Source organism: Hemitrygon akajei, chromosome 10 (assembly GCF_048418815.1).
Source record: "Hemitrygon akajei chromosome 10, sHemAka1.3, whole genome shotgun sequence".
NCBI classification, from domain to species: Eukaryota; Metazoa; Chordata; class Chondrichthyes; order Myliobatiformes; family Dasyatidae; genus Hemitrygon; species Hemitrygon akajei.
In genome coordinates, this window is record NC_133133.1 from 173,336,620 (window position 1) to 173,361,604 (window position 24,985).

Here is a 24,985-nt window from a genome sequence, read left to right on the forward strand (position 1 = left end):
AACTGAATACCACTAGGCTTCAGAGTCAGTTGACTCGACAGTCCGATTCCTCAGGCAAGGCCGAATGCAAACAGGCAGCCAAGCGTTGGCTATGGCCAAGTCTCAACAAATGCTATGACGGAATGAATGAAGTTAGATACTATCACAATGAAATAATAATTAGCTGACACGTGCATATTCACGAGCACAAATGCCGTATCTACTGCGCTGCTGAATCTGTGATTGTGACAAGTACAGCACAGAAACAGGCCCTTCAGCCCATCTAATCCATGACAAAACCATTTAAGCATCCTACTCCCATTAACCTGCACAGGGACCATAGCCCTCCATACCCCTACCATCCACGTACCTATCAAAATTTCTCTTATACTTTGAAAATGAGCTTGCATGCATCTCTTGTGCTGGCAGCTCAATCCGCACTCACACAACCCTCTGAGTGAAGATGTTTCCCCTCGTGTTCCCCTTAAACTTCTCACCTTTCACCCTTAAGCCATGACCTGTGGTTGTAGTCCCACCCAACCTCAATGGAAAAAGCCCGCTTGCATTGACCTTTTCTAAACCCCTCATAATTTGGTATGCCTCTATCAAATCTCCTCTCAATCTTCTACTTTCTAAAAAAGCACAGTCCTAACTTATTCAATCTTTCCTTATAACTCAGGTCCTCCAGATCCAGCAAAATCCTTGTAAATTCTCTCTGTATTCTTTCAACCTTGTTTATGTCTTTCCTGTAGGAAAGTAACCAAAACTGCACACTATAACCAAATTAGGCCTCACCAATATCTTATACAATTTCAACATAACATCCCATCGTCTGCATTCAATACATTGATTTATGAAGACCAACATGTCAAAAGCTTTCTTTATGACCCTATCTACCTGTCACTACCCCATCACTTTCAACAAATTATGGACCTGTATTTCCAGATCCCTTTGTTCTACCACACTCATCAGTGCCTTACCATTAATTGAGTAAAACCTACCCTGGTTGGTCCTACTGAAGTGAAAACTTTGCACTTTTCTGCACTAAATGCCATCTGCCATTTTCAGCCCATTTTTCCAGCTGATGCAGATCCCTCTGCAAGCCTTCCTCACTGTCCACTACACCCCCAATCTTGATGTCATCTGCAAATTTGCTAATCCAGTTAACCACATTATTATCCAGGTCATTGAGATAGATGACAAAGGACCCAGTACCGATCCCTGCAACACACAACTAGTCACAGGCCTTCGGTCAGAGAGGGCAACCCCCTAATACCACTGTCTGGCTTCTCCCACGAAGCCAGAAGGGAAAGATGTGGGGAAGGGAAGGAGTACAAGCGGAAAGCTGATAGGTGAGACCAGGTGAGGAGGAACGTATGTAGGTGGGGGAGGGGGTGAAGTGAGAAGATGGAAGGTGATAGGTGGAAAAGGTAAAGGGCTGAAGAGGAAGGAATCTGACAGGAGAGGAGAGTGGACCACAAGAGAAAGGAAAAGAGGAAGGGCATCGGGGGAAGGGGGTGATGAGGAGAGAGGGGGAAGAGGGGAGCCAGATTGAGGAATGGAAAATAGAGAAGGGGGAGTAGGGAGAAGTTACCAGGTTGGAGAAATCAATGTTCATGCCATCAGTTTGGAGGCAACTCAGATAAAATATGAAGTGTTGCTCAGTGAGTTATGAGTTTAAAACCCAGTTTACAGAACATTGTGTTAACATTTTAGTGAACAGAAGATGCAAAGGCCTTAACACAAGAGATTCTGCAGATGTTGGAAAGCAAGAGCAACACACACACAAGGTGCTGGAGGAACTCAGCAGGTCAGGCAGCATTCATAGAGTTGAGTAAACAGTCCACATTTCAAAGTGAGACCCTTCATCAGGACTGGAAGGGAAGGGGTAAGAAGAGGGAAGAAGCCCTGTCCCCCACCCACCTGGCCTCACCTATCACCTGTTGCCTTTTTCTTCCTCCTACCTTCTTATTCTTACTTCCTTCAGTCCAAAATGTCAAAAGTATCAGTGATGTTGTTTCCAGCTTCTGAAATTTGGTCCGAAACTATCTCTAAGACTTGGAAGTGCAAATCATATCTTTTTTTTTAAAATTTGCTTTGACTTTCTAAAACATTGTAAATATTTGTGCTGTATATTGTGCAAGCTCGCCCAAGGTCGGCATTTGGTGGTAGGGTTCTCTTGCGTCAGTTACTGTGCTAATGACTGCAGCCCTAACCTCAATAGGAAGAGTTCACTGTTGGATCAGGAATCTGGTGCATTCCCTAATCCTGCCTTTATTTCAACTCTAGCCCTCTTCCTTCCTTCCATTCCCCATTCTGGCTCCACTCCTATCTTATCTCCTCACCTGCCTATCACCACTCATTGGTTCCCCCTCCACCTTCCTCTTCCCACATGGTCCACTCTCCTCTTCTATCAGATTACTTTTTCTTCAGCCCTTTGTATTGTCCACTTATCGCCTCCCAACTTCTTACTTCATCCCTCTCCCCAACCCACCTGGTTTCACCTATCACCTTCTATCTTGTCCTCCTTCCCCTCCCCTCACCTCATTATTCTGGTTTCTGCCCCTTTCCTTTCCAGTCCGGATGAAGAGTCTTGGCCCGAAACATCGACTATTTATTCCCCTCCATAGGTGCTGTCTGACCTGCTGAGTTCCTCCAGCATTTTGTATTTGTTACTCAGTTTTATTGTTGCTGACTTATATTGCATACATTTTGTGGATTTATGGCAACAATAAAGTGCAAAACTATGAAATCACTATAAGAGCAAACAGAAAGATTACTCAGAGTTGGTGTTTGAAATAACAGGTGATTTATTAAAATACTAACACTCAACAGAAGACCAGTCAATGATGATGTACTGAGCATAAGTTTGGTACACCTTTTACATTTTCAGCTGATGGGATTAACTGTCAAGCACTATTTTGATAACATAATTGTGATGACAGGAAGACTTAATTAAAAAGCAGACCAGGTCTAAGAGGCCTGTCAGTAAATCCAATTTTTCATTACAACAGTGGGTGCATGCTATAACATCATTAGTGAATTTCCTGAAACTTGGGTGTCATCACTATCTATCTCACTCCCGTACACCTCCTCGTCACCTTCTGAAATTCTGCCAACAACAGTAGTGTCACTGTTGGAACTTACAGATGGCCATTTGAGCTGTGCCTAGCCACACAAGAGGACATGGCCTGGGTGGTAATGGTCCTTAATGACGGATGCCAAGTTCTTGAGGCACTGATATTTTTGATGATGGGGAGGGTTGTGCCTTTGCTGGAGTTGGCTGAGTCTACAACAGTCTGCAGCCACTAGTAATCCTGTGTATTGGAACCTCCAGACCAGACTGTGATGTTTATTGTTGCTTTGGATTTCAATCTGACTATAACTGAAGGCAAATAAGAATAGAGCAGGTTTTCAATGGGTCAATGGTTCCACTTAACATCAGAGAATGTATACAGTATACAGCCTGAAATTCTTAATCTTTGCAGACATCCATGAAACAGAAGAAAATCCCCAAAGAATGAGTGACAGGAAAACATTAGAGCCACAAAGCCCTCCCATGCACAAGCAGCAGAAAGCATCAACCCTCCCCCCACCTGTTTCAGCGAAAAGCATCAGTTCCCACCACCCGCCATGCAAGGAATAGCAAAGCCCCCAAAGAGACCACAATCTACAATCCATCAACATCCAAGATGGCGGCACAACGCAGCTTGCAGCGGCCACTCCGGAACTGGTTATCTGTTATTTGTGAAGTGGGGTGCCGTGCGCAATCATAATCGATTGAAAACGGACGTGGAAGCACGGAGAAACATTGGGAAATTCCAGGAAGACCTTCTTCGTTGCTGCTGCTGCTGTGAGGTCCGGGACTCTGCTGGGAAGAACAAGCCCTCAGTCCTCGGGGTCGCGTTGCCGATGGCCGTTGGCGGGGCCGTCTTAGTACGCTCGGCAGAGGATGGTGCTCGGGGAAGCTGTGCCGGAGGGGATGGTTGTCGGCTCGGAGGTTCGACGGACTCGGGTCGCTTTCAGTGTGTGCTGCGTCTGCGAGGCTGAGTCGGGCCGCGGAAGTCCATAGCGGGGATATTCCCTTCTGCTGCCGGCGTGGGATGGCGAGTTTGTCGGGACCCTGGGGACTTGAGGAAACTGTGGTGATTTCTTTTGAACTTACAGTCCTTTAACATCTTGGACTATTTTTACTGTGCCCATAGTCTGTTTTTTTATCAATTATGCTATTGTTTGCACCATTGTAACTATATGTTGTAATTATGTGGTTTTGTGCAGGTCTTGTAGCTTTAGTTTTTGGTCTTGTTTTTTGTCTGGTGGATTTGGAGCTCCTTTCCGGGGAATGTGCTAGATGGTAGCGTGATATTAATACGCAGCAGCCTCTCCGGACTCTGGATTGGGGATTGCCAAACGTTGCGTGTATTTTCTGGTGTAGTCTGTTTTGTCATATGTTTTTGTGATATCATTCTGGAGGAACGTTGTCTCATTTTTTAACTGCATTGCATTTGTGGTTTCTAAATGACAATAAACTGAATCTGAATCTGAATCAAAAAGGCAGTGTGTCATGCCACAAGCTCTCTCTCTCTCTCTCTCTCTCTCTCTAACGAAGGAGAGAGAGGTATCGCTCCTGCCACAGCAAGAGGGAGACCAACAGCTCGCTGTTCTGACGTTATAGTCTGAAGTGTCCACTGATGTCTTGATGTTCCAATCTCCTGCGATGATTCAGTTGGTGACACAGGTGAGGAGTTGGTTCATCCACAGGCCTGCTGGGCCACACCCTGAAGGCACCTATCTTCCAGGTTCCCATAGAGTGGAGCGTTTATAATATTCATTAACTGCTTGTCCTCATGAAGGATCACAGCCTAAAATGTCAGTTCTTTATTTGTCTCCATAGATTCTGACGGACCTGCTGAGTTCCTCCAGCATTTAGTGAGTTTTGCTCTGGATTTCAAGCATCTGCAGAATCTCTTGTGTTTATAATGGATCAGTGTGTTCAGTTTTGCTCATCCTGCTGTAGGAAAGATGTTACTAAGCTGGAAAGAGTGCAGAAAAGTTTTACAAGGACATTGTCAGGACTCGAGTGACTGGTTAGGCAGGTTAGAACCTTTTTCTCATTGGAGCATAGGAGAATGAGGGGTGATATTCCAGAGGTGCATAAAATAAAGGGCATAGATACGGCGAATGTGTACACTCTTTATTCCAGGGATGGGGAACAGGTTTATTTTATTCATTTATTTGAGGTACTGCATGGAATAGTCCTTACGGCCCTTCAAGCCACGCAATTTAACCCTAGCCTAATCACGGGACAATTTACAATGACCAATTAACCTACCAACTGATACGTCTGTGGTAAACTATGTGTATACCTGTCTGGACACGCCCCTCTGCTGACTGCTCCTGTGGCTCCTCCCACAGACCCCTGTATAAAGGCGATTGGGGCACTGCTCCTCCCTCAGTCTCCGAGATGTCGTGCTCCCTTTTTGCTGCTAATAAAAGCCTATCGTTCACTTCCTGTCTCCGAGAGTTATTGATGGTGTATCAACGTCTTTGGACTGTGGGAGGAAACCCACATGGTCACGAGGAGAACATACAAACTCCACACAGGCAGCGGCAGGAATTGAACCCAGGTCACCTGTACTGTAAAGTGCTGTGCTAACCACCACACTACTGTGTGAGAGAAAAGAGTTTTTAAGAATTTGAGAGGAACATATTTTACACAGAAGGTGGTAGGTACATGGGATGAGCCGAAGAGAAACTGGTTAAGGAAGGGACATTATCAGATATTTAAAAGGCACTTGGACAGGTACATGAGTAGGTAAAGTTTAGAGAGACACAGGGCAAACATGGGAAATTGTCTGTTAACTGCTTGAGCCTGATCTCCTGAATTTCTCCAGGATTTTGTTTGTTTTGAATCTTTTGCTCAGTCTACCTGGTAATTCCCCTCTGTGATGTAGTTCAGAGTAAACTATCATTTTTGTGAATCTGATGATGGTTCTGTGAATGAAATGGTCTGTCATTAAGACCTTAGTGCTGATCATGTTGATCTCAAAAGGCCACTGGTACTGATTTGCCAAGTTCAACTGGTAGCAAGTCCCAGGTTGGCGGTAAGGCTGCACTTTGAGTACTGTGGACGGTTTAGATCACCTTTATAAGCAGGAAGTGGTTAAACTGGAAAGAGTGCAGAAAAGAGCCTTGGGAATCACGGTCCCGTAACACTATTACAGTGCCAGTGACTGGGGTTCAATTCCCGCCACTGTCTGTAAGGAGTTTGAATGTTCTTACAGTGAGTGTGTGGGTTTTCTCTGAGTGTTCTGGTTTCCTCCCACAATCCAAAGGCATAGGGTTGCTAGGTTAATTGGTCATTGTAAATTGCCCTGTGATTAGGCTAGGGTTAGATCAATGGGTTGTTGGGGGTGCCAGAAAGACCTGCTCCAAGCTGTATCTCTAATTAACTAATCAGTTAGTGTGTCTGCCCTGGCAGTGCATTCCTCGTTCTTACCACTCTCTATATAAAATACATTTCCCAATACAGCTCAAGGAATCGGAGTTTGAAGTTCAAATCCAGCGGCCTCTGTAAGAAATTTTGTGTATTCTTCCCGTGAGTGCGTGGATTCCTGCTGGGAGCTCCAGTTCCCTCCCACATTCCTAAGAGGTACCGCTTGGGAGGTTAATTAGTCATTGTAAGTTGTCCCGTGGCTAGGATTAATCAGTATGTCGTTGGCGACGCGGCTCACTCGTCCAACAGGACGTGTTCGGTGCTGTATCTCAAAATAAACAAATAAACATTTCAATCTTGTCTTCAACACTGATGCGAATTAACGATAAACATAAATAGTAAGTAACATGATGAGAAATAATCAAACCTGTCTTCATCATCTGTGGACATGTCGAGGAACGAGAATGAAAACATTTTGCTCATTGACTTACTGTCCTGCAACCTCTGTGGGTGAATTTTATTCTGTATCTCATACTTTTGTGTAGCAAGTTGAGAATGGGCAGCATAGCATTTACAGCGCAGCAACCCGTCTTCGATTCCACCGCTGCCGCTAAGGGGTTTGTACCTTCTCCCCGTGAACACATGGTGTTTCTCCAGCTGTTGTGTATTCGATATTTCAATAATATGTGAGTCATCTTGTACATACATTGGCTGATTGAGCATTCTTGTTTGTTTAAATAAATAATTATAGTTTAAATGTAAAAATACATCAATTGCATACGTCATTCCCTACCACGTAATACGTGTGTGCCTTGCTTAAAGCCGAAACTAAACATGAATTCTCTGACTCCATTGTCCTCCTTGGAGTTAGTTTAATGTTTTGAAGTTAAAAAATATAACACTGGGTGCTTCGGTTTCCACCCGCAATCCAAAGATGCAGGGGTTGCTGGGATAATTGGTCACATGGTGTCATTGTGTGGCGCAGGAGGCCCTGTTACTATGCTGTATAAAATAGACAAGATCCACGGGGATGCAAGGCCTGAGTAGTAGAGAGTAGGAAGGAATACCCAAAAGACTGCAGATGTCAGATAAAGGCAAACAGATCAAGATGAAGGTCAAGATATGATAAAGAAGGCACATGATATGTTGGCCTTCATTTGTCAAGGCAATAAGTTCAAGAGCCAGGAAGTTATGTTAAGCTTTATAAAACTCAAGTTAGGCCACATTGTGTTCAAGTTGTGTCCTGACGAAGGGTCTCAGCCCAAAACGTCAACAGTGCTTCTCCCTATAGATGCTGCCTGGCCTGCTGCATTCCACCAGCATTTTGTGAGTGTTGTGTTCAAATCTGGCAGCTTTTGAGGAATTAACAGGCAGGACAGATAAAGGAGAGTCAGCGGATGTTGTTCACTTACATTTTCAGAAGGCCTTTGACAAGATGCTACACATGAGGTTGCTTAACAAGGTAAGATCCCGTGATATTACAGGAAAGATACTGGCATGAATAGAAGGTTGGCTGACTGCTAGGAGGCCAAGAGTTGTAATAATCAGGGCCTTTTCTGGTTGGCTGCTGGTGACGAGTGTGTTCTACGAGGGTTGGTATTGGGACCATTTCTGTTCACATTAAATGTGAATGATTTTGATGGTGGAATTGATGACTTTGTGATCAAGTTTGCAGACTATACAAAGATAGATGGAGGGGCAGGCAGTGTTGAGGAAGCAGGGATCCTGCAGGAGAACTTAAATAGATTAGGAGAATGGGCAAAGAAGTTTCAAATGGAATATAGTGTAGGGAAATGTATGGTTATGCACTTTGGTAGAAGAAATAAAAGCATAGACTATTTTCTAAATGGAGAGAAAACTAAAAAATCAGAGGTGCAAAGGTATTTGGGAGTTCTTGTGCAAGGTTTGCTAAAGGTTAACCTGTAGTTTGAGTTGGCAGTGAGTAAGTCAAATGCAATGTTAGTATTTATTTTTGAGAGGACTAGAACATTAAAAGCAAGGATGTAATGTTGAGACTTAATAAGGCATTAACAAGAGAAAATCTGCAGATGCTGGAAATCCAAGCAACACACACACAAAATGCTGGATGAACTCAGCAGGCCAGGCAGCATCTATGGAAAAAAATACCGTCGACATTTTGGGCCGAAAGCCTTTAGCAGGACTGGAGAAAAAAAGCTGAGGAGTAGATGTGAAAGGTGGAGGAGGGGAGAGAGAAACGCCAGGCGCTGGTGAAACTTGGAGGAGGAGGGATGAAGCAAAGAGCTGGGAAGTTGATTGCTGAAAGACAGGAGGCCATAGAAGCAAGAAAAAAAGGGGGGGGAGGAGCACCAGAGGGAGGCGATGGGCAGGCAAGGAGATGACATGACCGAGGGAGAGGGACAAGGGGATGGGAAGCGGTGAGGGGCGGGGGGGTGTGGAGACATTACCGGAAGCTTGGGAAATCGATGTTCATGCCATCAGTTTGGAGGCTACAGAATATAAGGTGTTGTTCCTCCAACCTAAGTGCGGCCTTATCCTGACAGTGGAGGAGGCCGTGGATGGACAAATCAGAATGGGAATGGGAAATGGAATTAAAATGGGTGGCCACTGGGAGATCCTGCTTGTTCTGGTAGATGGAGTGTAGATACTTGGTGAGGTGGTCTCCTAATCTACCTCGGGTCTCACCGATATACAAGAGGCCATACCAGGATCACCGAACATGGTATATGACCTCAACAGACTTACAGGTGATGTGTCGCATTGTTTAGACTGCACTGTGAGCAGTTTTGGGCCCCTTATCTAAGAAAGGATTTGCTGGCATTGGAGAAGGTGCAGAGGAGGTTTACAAGAATGATCCCAGAAGAGGAAGGGTGATGCACCATCAATAACTCTCGGAGACGAGAGGCAAGATATAGGCTTTTATTGGCTGGAAGAAAGCACAAGCAGCAAGTGAGCACCACACAACATCCTGGAGACTGAGGAAGGGGCTGTGCCTCCAATCTCCTTTATACCGGGGTTCGTGGGAGGAGCCACAGGAGCAGTCAGCAGGGGAGGGCGTGTCCAGACAAGTATATGTAGTTCACCACAAAGGGCTAACATATGAGAAGCATTTGATGGCTCTTCGCCTGTACTCACTGGAGTTCAGAACAATGAGGGGGAAATCTCAGTGAAACCTATTAAACATTGTGAGTCCTAGATAGAGTGGATGTGGAAAAAAGATGTTTCCTGTAGTGGGTGGGTCGAGAACCAGAAGGCAGAATAGAAGAACACCCCTTTAGAACAGAGATGAGGGTAAATTTCTTTAGCCTAATGATGATGTATCGATGGAATTCATCGCCACAGGCGGTTGTGGATGCCAAGTCATTGGATATATTTAAAGTGGAGACTGACAAGATCTTGACTAGTATGGACATCAAGGGTTATGGGGAGAAGGCAGGAGAACGGGGTTGAGAGGGGTAATAAATCAGCCAAGATGGATTGGCAGAAAAGATTCAAGGGGCCGAATGGCTTAATTCTTCTATGTCTTATGGTTTATGGCCTCATTATAGAAAGGATGTGGAGGCTTTGGACAGGGTGCAGAGGAGATTCATCAGGATGCTGCCTGGTTTGAAGGCTGGGCTCTCCCCTCGGTACTGCTCTCCACTGTTCACGTGGTGGAAGACAAGCTGGATTGCGTTCGTCTGCGGCTGCACTGAGCAAGATGAAGGACTGCTGCAAGCCTGTTCTTGCAAAAACATGGCTCCAAGACAACATCCCATGCACCATTTATCTACAGGTCGTGACACTCAGGGACACGGGCTATAATTTTTAATATATTATTAGTTTTTTGCAACTGTATGTTTTTCTATCATAATTATATATGCTACATGTGCAGTGTGCTGTCGGTACTGTGTTTTGCACCTTGGCTCCAGAGGAGCATTGTTCATTTGGCTGTAGTCATTTGAATGACAATTGAACTTCCAGTCAAGATGGTGCCTGTGTACAATGCTCCTTCGGTCAACGTTTTCCGGGTAGATAATGAAACCGTTTATTTCATTTCTTTTATGCCTCTTATGTTTGTTTTTCATCTTGAATGTGATTCTGGAACTGCTGGGGCTTGTGGTTTGCAGTTTGGAGATTGTTTGCGTGTTTCACTGCTCTGCTGTCTCCACCAGGATTCCAGGAGGCAGAGGCAGTGTGCGTGAACCTCATGGTCAGAAGGGTTTGGGGCGTGAGCCGATGTTTCTCTCCATTTCACTGAATAAAGCAACAAGGGAGATTGAAACATAGAGGCAAATGCAGAAGGTGTATGCTGGCTGGTGGGATCGCACTGCTACAATGGCAGCACTGAGGTAGATGGTATCAGTCTTTCCCCCAGGGCAGGGGAGTCCATCACTAGCATTGGAATGAAAAGGCACAACCTCTTAATACAGAGGGTGGTGAGTGTATAGAGTGAGCTGCCAGAGGAAGTGGTCATATCATTTAAGAAGCACTTGGATAGGAATGTGGAGGGACTGGCTTAGATATGTGCTGAATGAAGGTAATTGGGACTAGCTCAATATGCACTGTGATTGGCATGGACTGGTTGGCCAAAAGGCCTGTATCTACACTCTATGACTCTATAACTCATCCAGGGGAAAGAGTGGTTGTCTATCCCAACTCTACTCTTCTAACTTTCACACTGTTTACACACAACACAGCAGTGCAAGTGTCCTCGAATCCTGAAGCTCTTAAGCCAATGTGACTGATGTTACACTGTGTTCATCTTCAGCCTAGGTTCACAGTAGGGTCAGTTGACCAGGAGTAATTCAGGCAGAGGACGTCTCAATCAGCCAATGAGCTTTAGTGTGGAGTCCATGCCCAACAATTCTCAGGTCAGATGCAATTATGTTAGACAGTCATTATGCAATTATTGATACAGAAATATCGTCCTGGCTTGTTTTGTTTACAACTGTTTGATTTTCTATTGATCTTCCCCACTTGCTATCCTGTGTTTGGCTCTTAGCTGTCCACTGAATTCCCCAGCATGGCTAATCAGGAATGGGTAATAGAGTCTTGCATCAATAGTCATATCCTCTCAATGAATACACTTTAAAAATAACTCACACAAAATGCTGGAGGAACCCATTAGATCTGGCAGCATCTATGGAAGTTAATAAACAGTTGATGTTTCGGGCCAAAAGGCTTCTTCAGGACCAGAAAGGAAGACCATAAGACTATAAAAAATAGGAGCAGAATTAGGCCATTCAGCCCATTGAGTCTGCTCCACCATTCCATCATGGCTGATCCTGGATCCCACTCAACCTCTTATACCTGTCCTCTCACCATATCTTTTGATGCCATGACCAACCAGGAATCTATCAGCTTCTGCTTTAAATATACTCGTGGACCATCCTCCACCACAGTCTGTGGCAGAGCATTCCACAGATTCCCTACTCTCTGGCTAAAAAAGCTCCTCCTTACCTCTGTTCTAAAAGGTCGCACCTCAATTTAGAGGCTGTGCCCTCTAGTTCTGGATACCCCCACCACAGGAAACATCCTCTCCACATCCACCTTATCTAGTCCTTTCAACATTCAGTAGGTTTCAATGAGACCCCGCTGCATTCTTCTAAGTTCTAGTGAGCACAGGCCCAAAGCTGCCAAATGCTCCTCATATGTGAACCTCTTCATTTCTGGAATCATCCTCGTGAACCTCCTCCAGATTCTCTCCAATAACAACGCATCTTTTCTGAGATATGTGGCCCAAAACTGTTGCCAGTCCTCCACATGTGGCCTGACTGGTGCCTTATAAAGCCTCAGCATTATCTCCTTGATAGGAGTGGAGAGTGGACCATAGGAGAAAAGGAAGGAGGAAGGGACCCAGGGAGAGGTAATAGACAGATGAGAAGAGGTAAGGTGCCAGAGTGGGGAATAGAAGAAGAGGGGAGGAGGAGAATTTTTTTTCCAGGAAGAGAAATCGATATTCATGTCATCAGGTTGGACATTACTCAGATGGAATATAAGATGTTGCTCCTCCACTCTGAGGGTGACCTCACCTTGGCACATGTGGAGATCGTGGACTGACATGTCAGACTGGGAATGGGAATTAAAACACTTGACCACTGGGAAGTTCTGCTTTTGACACATGGAGCAGAGGTGCTCGACAAGATGGTCCCCAAATTTATGATGGATCTCACCAATGTAGAGGAGACCGCATTGAGAGCATTGGAAGTAAATAAGCTTGTTACATGATGAACAGGCTCAAGGTCAGCTCCTTCCCCACTGTTATCAGACTCTTGAATGGAACTCTTATACAATAAGAAGGATCCTTGACTTCACAAGCTACCTCATCGCGATCTTGTACCTTATCGCTTACATGCAATGCATTTTCTCTGTAGCTTTTGCACTTTATTCTGCATTCCATTATTGCCTTACCTGGTGTTTTTGCAATCCAGAAGTTCGGAAGTCAAGAGTGAGGCATTAAGCTTGTTGCTTACAGCTGCTTTTCTAAGTGTCGTAAGAACAAATAATGGCCAAAAAGAAGAGGTGAGAGCAGAGAAGTTGTGGTCATCATCTGTGAAATCTAGCTCCGACTACAAGGATAACAAGATTCCAGTGACACCAATTAACCTCTAAATTAGCCAAATTCAAGTGGTATGACACCTGCTGTAGAAATACTGAGAAACTTCTAGAAAAACATAGAAACAGCTATACTGCAATTACTGGAAAATTCACAGAGCAGTTGTACGTGCATATATCTTCTTAAGCCCCATCACCATACTGGGACAGTCGCTCACCAGAATCCACAGTCCTGGGCCAGTCTTTTATGTTGCTTCCTGGTGTGGCCCATCTTTTGCTGTATCCTTCCTCTCCCAGGGATGATGCCTCTGGAGCTTCTGTTGATGTTTCTGTAGCTCTGGGATTTTACAAGATAGGATTGCTAACCCCAGGTTCAACCCTCCTCCTTTCGCAGCTGGAGTTGGGACCATCCTTAGCAGTGTTAAAAAGGTACAGGCAAGCATGGAAAAGTTAAATTACAAGAAAAATACAAAAAAAACCAATTCGACAGTAAGTTTATTATCAAGGTACATATATGTCCCATAAGCACCCAAGCACGAGATTCATTCTCTTGTGGGCATACACAATAAATCCAAGAAACACAAAAGGTCAATGAAAGACACCGTCCCCCCCCCCCCCCCACCACCAATGAGACGGACAATAACCAATGTGCAAAAACCAACAGAGAAAATGAAAAATAATAGATAAATAACTAAGCATAAATATTGAGAACGTAAGAGGAAGAGTCGTTGAAAGTGAGTCCGTAGGTTGACTTGCGATGTGCTCCTGCTGCCTGTATAACCATCCACCAACTGCTCCTAGAAGCCGGTATTTTTGAAGAACAATTTTGTTTCTTCATCATTGTGAATTTCAATAATTTCTTCTTGCAAGCTTGCTTCCTGTTCTTCCACCTTGAAAAGAATTGTGTCATTACCCAGTCTGAAATTCCCAGATCATTCAAATCCTTGAATCCTTCTTCAGCGATTGCTGGTGTAAGCAGTACTCTTGCAAGCCACCATCTGTGAAAGAGTGTGCCATATTTTCCATGCAGGGAAATTCGAGAACATTCTTCTTCAGTTCTTTTTTTCTCCAGTCCTGCTGAAGGGTCTCGGCCTAAAACGTCGACTCTTTTTCCATTGATGCTGCCTGACCTGCTGAGTTCCTCCAGCATTTTGTGTGCGTTGTTTGGATTTCCAGCATCAGCAGATTCTCTCTTGTTTGAACATTCTTCTCCCAATGTTTTGCTTAAATATTTCCAATTTTCTGATAAAAGAGGACACTGTACTTTTTACAGGGATTAAATTGAAATTCTCACCCTGCACTTAGATTGTTCATTTTGCCAAACAGATTGGCTAGGTACGCCACGTCTCCACGTAGAAGTTCAATCTTGTTTCCCAAGCTCTTGTCGACCTTGAGCAAAAATTCAACCACAGTGTCAAACTGATCAAAGAAATGTCTTAAGCAGCAGACTTTTGACAGCCAAAGTACTTCAGTATGAAAACAGCTGTTCAATCTCTTCATTGTTATCTTGGCATAACTGGTGAAATATTCTGCTATTTAATGGATGAGCTTTAATTTTGTTGATAGCTGATATTACAAGAGTCATGCTTCAAAAAAAAGTTGCTGGCTGAGGTTTTAGGCTGCGAGATGTTGATGATGAATTACGCAAAGGATTGCAAACAGACTTGGAATTTCTTTTTTCATAACTGCCGCTAAACCAGCATGGCAACCTGTCATATATGATGCTCCATCTGTTGCATAAGAAATCATGCCTGGCACAGTGGTCATATAGCCAGGACGTGTGATATGCACCAGCTGCCCGTATAACCATCCACCACCAGCTCCCATAGCTGCATGCGACTCTGACTGGGGGCTAAGCAGGTGACCTGCAAGCTCACAGAGGGAAGGAGTGTCTAATACTTCCTTTGGTAGAGATATATCTCTTCCCCGCTTCTCAAGGGAACAATTTAACTGTCTTATAACAGTGGGGTAGAAGCTGTCCCAGAGCCTGGTGGTATGTGTTCTCAGGCTTTTGTATCTTCTGCCTGATGGGAGAGGGGAGAAGGGAGAAAGTCTGGGGTGGGTGGCATCTTTGATTACACTGGTTCCTTTACCAAGGCATCAAGAAGTGTAGACAGAGTTCACAGCATAGCAAACCTACAGCACAATACAGGCCCTTCGGCTCACAAAGCTGTGCCAAACATGTCCTTACCTTAGAAATTACCTAGGGTTACCCATAGTCTTCTATTTTTCTAAGCTCCATGTACCTATCCAGGATACTCTTAAAGACCCTATTGTATCCGCCTCCACCACTGTCGCTGGCAGCCCATTCCATGCACTCACCACTCTCTGCGTAAAAACTAAACCCTGACATCTCCTCTGTACTTACTTCCAAGCACCTTAAAACTGTGCCCTCTTGTGCTAGCAATTTTAGCCCTGGGAAAAACCCTCTGACCATCTACATGATCAATGCCTCTCATCATCTTATACACCTCTCATCCTCCGTCGCTCCAAGGAGAAAAGGCCGAGTTCACTCAACCTATTCTCATAAGACATGCTCCCCAATCCAGGCAACATCCTTGTAAATCTCCTTTGCACCCTTTCTATGGTTTCCACATCCTTCCTGTAGTGAGGTGACCAGAACTGAGTACAGTACTCCAAGTGGGGTCTGAGCAGGGTCCTATATAGCTGCAACGTTACCTCTCGGCTCTAAAACTCAATCCCATGATTGATGAAGGCCAATACACTGTATGCTTTCTTAACCACAGAGTCAATCTGTGCAGCAGCTTTGAGTGTCCTATGGACTCAGACCCCAAGATCCCTCTGATCTTCCACACTGCCAAGAGTCTTACCATTAATACTATATGTGCCATCATATTTGACATACCAAAATGAACCACTTCATACTTATCTGGGTTGAACTCCATCTGCTACTTCTCAGCCCCGTTTTGCATCCTATCGATGTCCTGCTGTAATCTCTGATAGCCCTCGCTATCCACAACACCCCCAACCTTTGTGTCATCAGCAAATTTACTAACCCATCCCTCCATTTCCTCATCCAAGTCATTTATAAAAATCACAAAGAGTAGGGGCCCCAGAACAGATCCCTGAGGCACACCACTGGTCACCAACCTCCATGCAGAATATGACCCATCTACAACCACTCTCTGCCTTCCGTGGGCAAGCCAGTTCTGGATCCACAAAGCAACGTCCCTTTGGATCCCATGCCTCCATACATCCTCACTAAGCCTTGCATGGAGTACCTTGTCAAATGCCTTGCTGAAATCCATATACACTACATCCACTGCTCTTCCTTCATCAATGAGTTTAGTCACATCCTCGAAAAATTCAATCAGGCTCGTAAGGCATGACCTGCCTTTCACAAAGCCATGCTGACTACTCCTAATTACATTATGCCCCTTCAATGTTCATAAATCCTGCCTGTCAGGATTTTCTCCATCAACTTACCAACCACTGAAGTAAGACTCACTGGTCTATAATTTCCTGGGCTATCTAGTTCATGAAGGGGAGGCTGGTTTTGGTGACATAGTGAGCTGCATCCACAACTCTCTGCAATTTCTTGTGGTCAGACGCAGAGAAGTTGCTGTACCAAGCTGTGATTAATTTGGATAGGATGTTTTTTATGGTGCATCGATAGAGAAGGTGAAGGTTAACAGGGATACACCAAAACTCTATAGCCTCAGGACTTGCTCCTCAAGTCAGGTCAAGTTTATTGTCATTAACTATATACATGTTCACCACCAAACGAGACAACGTTTCTCCGGACCAGGGAGTAAAGTGCAGTAGCATACATAACACACATAACATACATATAACACACAATAACTTAGGAAAGTAAGAATTAAATCAACAAATGAATTACGTATAGATAAACAAAGTAAAGTGCATAAATTATATATTGTAGAGTACAGAACAAATTGTTATTCAGGTTATTGTAGGGTGCAGGTGACATTTCGAATGTGATGAGGCTGGAAATTCAGAAGCCTAACGGCCTGAGGAAGAAGCTGTTTCCCATCCTGACCATTCTTGTCTTTATGCATTGGAGCCTCCTGCCTGATGGTAGAAAGTCAAAGAGGATGCTGGATGGATGGGTGGGATCCTTAATAACACTAAGGGCCCTGTGTACGCAGCGCTCCTGATAAATGTCCCCGATAGATGGCAGGGAGACCCCTATGATCTCTTAGCCATTCTGACAGACCTTTGTAGGGAGTTCCAGTCTGATGCTCAGCTGTTCCCACACCAGGTGAAGATACAGCTTGTCAGCATGCTCTCAATGGTTCTCCTGTAAAATTCAGTTAACTCTTCTCTTGGGAAAAGATGGTTATTATCCAACCTATCTAGGCTGTTCTTATTTTATAAACCTCTATAACATCATCACTCGGCCTCATTCACTCTGGGGAAATCAACCCCAGCCTAGCTAGTCTCTCCTCATAACTCAAGCCCTTCAGTCCGGGCAGCAGCGTTGGGAGTCGTATTAGCTGTTAGGCCTGTGGAAGTGCAGCAGGGCAAGGGTTAATATAATGTCCAGACAAGGTTAGCTTACAGGTAGTGTGCAGTCATAGACATGGAAAAGTCTGCAGATATGGAAATCCAGAATAACACACACAAAGTGCTGGAGGAACTCAGCAGATCAGGCAGCATCTATGGAAAAGAGTAAACAGTTAGCATTTCAGGCTGAAAACCTTCTTCAGGACTGAGTAGGAAGTGGGAAGGCACCAGAATAAATAGGCAGGGGGAGGGGAATGAAAACCAGCTGGAAGGTGACAGGTGAAGCGGGGTGGCTGGGAAAGGTCAAGGGCTGGAGAAGAAAGAACCTGATAGGAGAGGAGTGTGGACCTTAGGAGAAAGGGAAGGAGGAGGGGACCCAGGGGGAGGGTGATGGGCAAGTAAGAAGAGGTGAAAGGCTGGAGTTTGGAATTGAAGAGGTGAGTGGGAGGGAATTTTTTTTTAACCGGAAGGAGAGATCAATATTCATCCCATCAGGTTGGAGGCTACTCAGATGGAATATAAGGTGCTGCTCCTCTAACCTGATGGTGGGCTCATCTCGAAACAAGGGAAGTTCCACAGCCGAGGCAAGTGAGGCCTTGAAAAGAGGCCTTTGAAGAATATTGCTTCCCTTTGCATATCAGGGGAACAGAACCAAGATAAGAATGGAATTGAAGGATTCTAGGGTGACACTTACTGGTCAGTTACTTTCTTAATTCTGACGTGTTATTGGCCTTTAACGTAAAGATCCTATTGGTCATTAATACCTGTAATACCTGTTACACATTGGCTGTTTGTCCATCTGTTGGGTATGGTCCTTCATTGATTCTAATGTGTTTCTTGGATTTACAGTGTATGCCTTCAAGAAAATGAATCTCTGCTTTGTATATGGTGACATATATGTACTTTGATAATACAATTTACTTTGAACTTTCAACTACGGGCGGTGATTGATAAATTTGTGGCCTAAGGTAGAATGAGTCAATTTTAGAAAACCTAGCACATTTATTTTTCAACATAGTCCCCTCCTACATTTACACACTTAGTCCAGCAGTCGTGGATCATACGGATCTTGGACCTCTAGAAAGTGTCCACAGATGGGTGATTGATAAGTTCGTGGCCTAAAGTAGAAGGAGATGAGTTATATAGCTCTCGTTATATGCACATGCAGGTCAACTCTTTGAGTGATTATGCAGAAAGTTTGAAGTTAATAACTCATCTCCTTCTACCTTAGGCCACGAACTTATCAATCGCCCCTCGTATATTTTTGTACTGTGATTGGTGACTGATCATGCAAATAAGGATTCCGAACATACACAAGGTTACCAATTGATCAATATCTGTATCCACTGGTCTATTCTGTATAAAAATGGCATTTCTTTGTTCAAACTTCAGAACAGCTTGGTGACAGGGAGCTGGGCTGTTCCTCTTGTGCGCAAGTAAATAAGGTGTAACTATGAAATGAGTGTGAGTTTTCAGAGTTCAGTTAATCGGCAACGATGGGCCAAGCATTGTGGAATGAGCCTGCAATCTGTGACTTGACACCCAGGTAGTACAGTCCTCGAAGTCACAAGTGATGGCCCCACGAATTTCCTGTAATCTGGTTTACAATGCCCTCTGTGTGACACTGGTCAGTCAGCAGATTACATAATGCGCCCTGCAGTGGAAAATCCCACTGGTCGGGGCAGTTGAACAGATCTGCTGACATTACTGTTACAAAAAAAGCTGAGGCACAATCAATTGACTCACACGTTGTGGCACGATTAAAATAATATTTCCTCTCTGCCCTCTGTGGAAAGAGCTTGTTCTAAATTACCACAATTTTTCTTTGTAACTATATTCCCTCTTTCAAGATTGGCCTGTCAGAATCAGAATCAGGTTTAATTGTCGTGAAATCTGTTACCTCAGCAGCTGCAGTACAATGAAATACAGGATAACTAAAGAAAAGAATAAATACACATTAAGTATATTAAATAGTTAAATTTAACAATGGTTGTGCATAGTAATAATAAAAAAGTGAGGTAGGGTTCATGGGTTCAATATCCAATCAGAAATTTGGAGGTGTTGTGCATAGTGTGGAGGGCTGTCAGAGGTTGCAACGGGACATTGATAGGATGCAAAACTGGGCTGAGAAGTGGCAGATGGAGTTCAACCCAGATAAGTGTGAGGTGGTCCATTTTGGTAGGTCAAATATGATGACAGAATATAGCATTAATGTTAAGACTCTTGGCAGGGTGGAGGATCAGAGGGATCTTGGGGTCTGAGTCCATAGGACACTCAAAGCTGCTACACAGTTTGACTCTGGTTAAGAAGGCATGCGATACATTGGCCTTCATCAATCGCAGGATTGAGTTCAAGAGCCGAGAGGTAATGTCGCAGCTATATAGGACCCTGGTCAGTTCCCACTTGGAGTACTGTGCTCAGTTCTGGTCGCCTCACTACAGGAAGAATGAATCTGAATCTGAATCTGATGTGGAAACTATAGAAAGGGTGCAGAGGAGATTTACAAGGATGTTGCCTGGATTGAGGAGCATACCCTATGAGAATCAGTTGAGTGAACTTGGCCTTTTCTCTATGGAGTGACGGAGGATGAGAGGTTACCTGATAGAGGTGTATAAGATGATGAGAGGCATTGTGGATAATCAGAGGCTTTTTCCCAGGACTGAAATGGCTACATGAGAGGGCACAGTTTTAAGGTGCTTGGAAGTAGGTACAGAGGAGATGTCAGGGGTAAGTGTTTTACGCAATGGGCTGCCGGCGACTGTCATGGAGGGGGTTACAATAGGCTGTTTTAAGAGACTCCTGGATAGGTATATGGAGCTTAGAAAAGCAGAGGGCTATTCAAATAGAGGGGCAACCCTAGGTCATTTCTAAAGTACATGTTCAGCACAACATTGTGAGCCGAATGGCCTGTGTTGTGCAGTAGGTTTTTCTATGTTTCTATTTTTTCCTATGTTTCTAGAAATCTGCTGGCAGATGGGAAGAAGCCGTTCCTGAATCACTGAGTGTGTGCCTTTGGGCTTCCGTACCTCCTTCCTGATGGTAACCATGAGAAGAGGGCATGTCCTGGGTGATGGGGGCCCTTAATAATGGACGCCACCTCCTTGAAGATGTCTTGGATACTATGGAGACGAGTTGCCCATCATGGAGCTGACTAATTTTACAACATCCTGTAGCTTCTTTTGATCCTGTGCAGACGTCCCCCTCCCTCATACAAGATGATGATGAGCCTGTCAGAATGCTCTCCAAAGTAATCTGTAGAAGTTTTCAAGTGTTTTTTCAGAGATAAGCCAGATCTCCTCAACCTGCTAATTAAATATAGATGTCGTCTTGCCTTCTTTATAGCTGCATCGATGTGTTGGGACAAGGTTAGATCCTCAGAGATATTGACACCTAGGAACTTGAAATTGATCACTCCACTTCTAATCCCTCTATGAGAGTTGGTATGTGTTCCCTCATCTAAACCTTCCTGAAGTCCACAATCAGCTCTTTGGTCTTACTGATGTTGAGAGCAAAGTTGTCAACTAGCTGGTATATCTGGCTCTTGTATGTCCTCTCGTCTCCATCTTGACATCTTGAAATCTACCTTCTCATGCCTCCCCAAGGATCTTAACCATAAGACCAAAAGGCACAATTCATGATATGCTGTGTCTTGTGATGTGGGCAATTATGATTGTTCCGTGACAAGGATTGTTCCTAGCAATTTTTTCTACAGAAGTGGTTTGCCATTGCCTTCTTCTGGGCAGTGTCTTTACAAGACAGGTGACCCCAGCCATTATCAATATTCTTCCGAGATTGTCTGCCTGGGGTCAGTGGTCACATAACCAGGACTTGTGATCTGCACCAGCTGCTCATTCGACCATCTACTACCTGCTCCTATGGCTACACTTTGCCCAAAGTTGACCTGCAAACTAGCGGAAGGAAGAAGCACTTCTACTTCCTTTGGTAGAGACGTATCTCCACCCTGCCATTCTGCCTATCGAGTCTTCTCCACCATTCCATCATGGCTGATTTATTATCCCTCTCAATCCTGTTCTCCTGCCTTCTTCCCATAACCTTTGACAATCTGACTAATCAAGAACCTATCAGCCTCCACTTTAAATATACCCAATGACATGGCCTCCACAGAACCACCGATTCTAAATCCAAGGGATATAGATCAAATTTCTTAAGCTACTGTACTTGACAACACTCCCATCCCCAGGAGATTGGACATTTATCTTAAGACCCTAGGCAATGATGTGGAACAAGATTTAGCATGAACACAGGAGTAAATGTGTAGAGAGACAATCTGGTAGTCCTTAATAACACTGACACCAAGAGGGATTGGTTCAAGAAGGGGCCATTTACAATTTATATGTATTTTAACGAGCCATTGATTTGACAAAGCATTGGGGAATTCATTCTTGTGTACCAAGAGAAAACAATAACAGAATAAAGTGTTACAGTTACAGAGAAAGTGCAGGCAGACAATAAGGTGCCGAGATCATAATCAGGTAGATTGTGAGGTCAAGAGCCCATCTTATCATACTAGGGGCGTCCACTCCATAAGAAGGATTCTGGGCAGCATTAGTTAGACTGCAAAGAAGACATAAAATATAATAAAGTGTTGGAAATTGTGGCCTCATTAATTTAAGTAGTGGAGACCTTATGGGTTATACAAATAATTTTATTTTGGCTGGTGGCGTGGTGGTATCAGCACCGGATTTGAGCCTTGTGGTTCTAGGTTTGAATCCGGCCAGCTCCTTGCACATTTTCCATCTGAGCTGGGTTGAGCGTTGAGCTAGCAACTAGTGGTAGTGGTTGAGCTTGGCCTCGTGAAAAAAGCTAAGCAAAATGCTAACCGGACAGCAAGGTTGCCGCTCGATGCACCACAAGGCGTAGAGAGGAGCACAACAATGAGTTTCTTTAGACATAGATACATTTAAAATAGAATAACATGAGTGAGCAGGTTCTGGAAGTTAAGGAGTTGAGAGCAATTTTTCACAGCTACATGATGTAAGAATGGGAGCCCATCCCCTCACATACTGTACTGTAAAGAGACAGTACACTGTTAATGGCAAGACCCTCAACAGTGTTGATCAGCAGAGCGATCTTGGGGTTCAGGTTCATGTCTCCCTAAAACGGCTACACAGTTTGACAGGGTGATGAAGCAGGCAAATGACATGCTTGCCTTTATTAGTCGATGCACAAACTTCAAGAGTCAGGAAGTTGTAGCTTTATAAAAGTCTAGTTAGGCCGCTGGACAAACTTGGGTTGTTTTTTTCTGATCAGTGGAGGCTGCGGAGAGATCTGACAGAGGTTTATAAGATTATGAGAGTCATACATGGACAGAGGAAGCAGCCAATATCTTTTTCCCAGTGTTGAAATGTCTAATACCAAAGAGCATTTAAGGTGAGAGGGGGTTCATTTCAAATGAGATGTGAGGGGCAAGTTTTTTTTACACAGAGAGTGATGGGTGCTTGGAATGTGCTACCTGTGTAGTGGTAGAGGCAAATACAAGTATCTGGGAGTACAGTTAGACGAGAAGCTTGACTGGACTGCCAACACAGATGCCTTGTGCAGGAAGGCACAGAGTCGAATGTACTTCCTAAGAAGGTTGGCGTCATTCAATGTCTGTAGTGAGATGCTGAAGATGTTCTATAGGTCAGTTGTGGAGAGCGCCCTCTTCTTTGTGGTGGCGTGTTGGGGAGGAAGCATTAAGAAGAGGGACACCTCACGTCTTAATAAGCTGGTAAGGAAGGCGGGCTCTGTCGTGGGCAAAGTACTGGAGAGTTTAACATCGGTAGCTGAGCGAAGGGCGCTGAGTAGGCTACGGTCAATTATGGATAACTCTGAACATCCTCTACATAGCACCATCCAGAGACAGAGAAGCAGTTTCAGTGACAGGTTACTATCGATGCAATGCTCCTCAGACAGGATGAAGAGGTCAATACTCCCCAATGCCATTAGGCTTTACAATTCTACCGCCAGGACTTAAGAACTTTTTAAAAGCTATTATTAATGCTTTTTGAGACGGTGATTTAGATGCATATCATATTTTTTTACTGAGTTAAGTATTGTATGTAATTAGTTTTGCTACAACAAGTGTATGGGACATTGGAAAAAAGTTGAATTTCCCCATGGGGATGAATAAAGTATCTATCTATCTATCTATTAAAGATTACATTAAAGATTGTTAAGAGATGTTTAGACAGGCATATGAATATGAGAAAAATGGAGGTATGTGGATATTGTGTAGGCAGAAGAGATTAGTTTAGCTAACCACTTAATTACTAATTTAATTGGTTCTGAGCTATATATAGGGTAAATGCAAACAGGCTTTTTCCACTGAGGTTGAGTGGGGAATACGACAAGAGGTCATAGGTTAAATGGTTTAGCACAGACAAGATGGGCCAAAGGGCACATTTCTATGACTGGAATGTGGATTCTCATGTGTGTGATTACTGCCTTCTTTCAGCTGCTCATCTGCAAGAGCACCCGAATTTCATGGTAGTGTCTACATTTGTGTCAGTCCTGTACTGTTCTGTGCTGTATGTTCACTATATGCTGAGAGATAAGATTGGATTCACTGACAGGCACAGTGAGTTAACTGTTGTAAGAGTGAGTGGTGTGTTAACTAGGTTTCAAAAAGGCTTTTCTTAACAAAGGGACACTTTTATTTGGCAGGAGAAGGGTGTGAATCTCACTCACATTGAATCTCGGCCATCCCACCTCAAGAACGGTCAGTACGAGTTCTTCATTGACCTGGACTGTAAGAGCGTCTCCAGCCTGGAGGAGATTCTCCCAGACACTGCGCAAGGAGACCTGCGGCACCGTCCATGAACTTTCACAGGGCAAGATAAAGGACACAGGTGCCAGAGTCTTGACTAGTGATTTTTAAACAATGGAGGGGTGGGGGAGGGGTGCATGCAAAGGGGAGAGATGTGAGGGGTGGGTTTTAACTCTTAGAAAAAAATGTAAATACAAATAATTACTTATGTTTATGAACTAAGACTGGAGTTCCATTTTGGAGAGAGACACAGTTTATTCATCTATAGATGAGAGTCTTTGTCCTTAAGAGCATGCTGTATGATTGTTGGCCTTCATTAGTTGGGGGGTAGAGTTCAAGAGCCACGAGGTAATGGTGGCAGCTCTGTAAAACCCATGGTTAGACCACACTTGGAGTTTTGTGTTCAGTTCTGGTTGCTGACATTATGGGAAGGATGTGGAAGTGAGCCAGGGCTTTTCTCTTTAGAGCAAAAAGGGGAAGAGGGGTGACTTGGTAGAGTGTACAAGGTGATAAAAGAGGGATTGATTGAGTGGACAGACGGTCATTTTCGCAGGGCAGAAATGACTACTACCAGGGGCATAACTTTAAGGTGCTCAGAAGAAAGTATGGTGAGGATGTAGAGGTAGGTTTAACGCAGAGACTGGTGAGCGTGATGCTATGCTTATTCCATGTTTGGCTCCCCCAGCTAGGAATATAGGGGTTTGGGGGCCTTCCATTCCTTGTTGCCCTTTGCATCAGCCTAGATCTCTTGGTTGAGATAATCATAGAGTTATGCTCTGACGTCCACTAAAAATCCC

At 44.2% G+C, this 24,985-nt stretch overlaps 1 protein-coding gene across 1 annotated transcript in view; it reads left to right on the forward strand.

Moving 5' to 3' along the window:
- Nucleotides 1–24,985, forward strand: part of pah (phenylalanine hydroxylase) — a 67,674-nt gene that overhangs the window by 9,298 nt on the left and 33,391 nt on the right. The window contains 2 exon segments of the mRNA XM_073059740.1: nucleotides 24,086–24,202; nucleotides 24,204–24,270. Coding sequence (XP_072915841.1) covers nucleotides 24,086–24,202; nucleotides 24,204–24,270 — 184 coding nt within the window.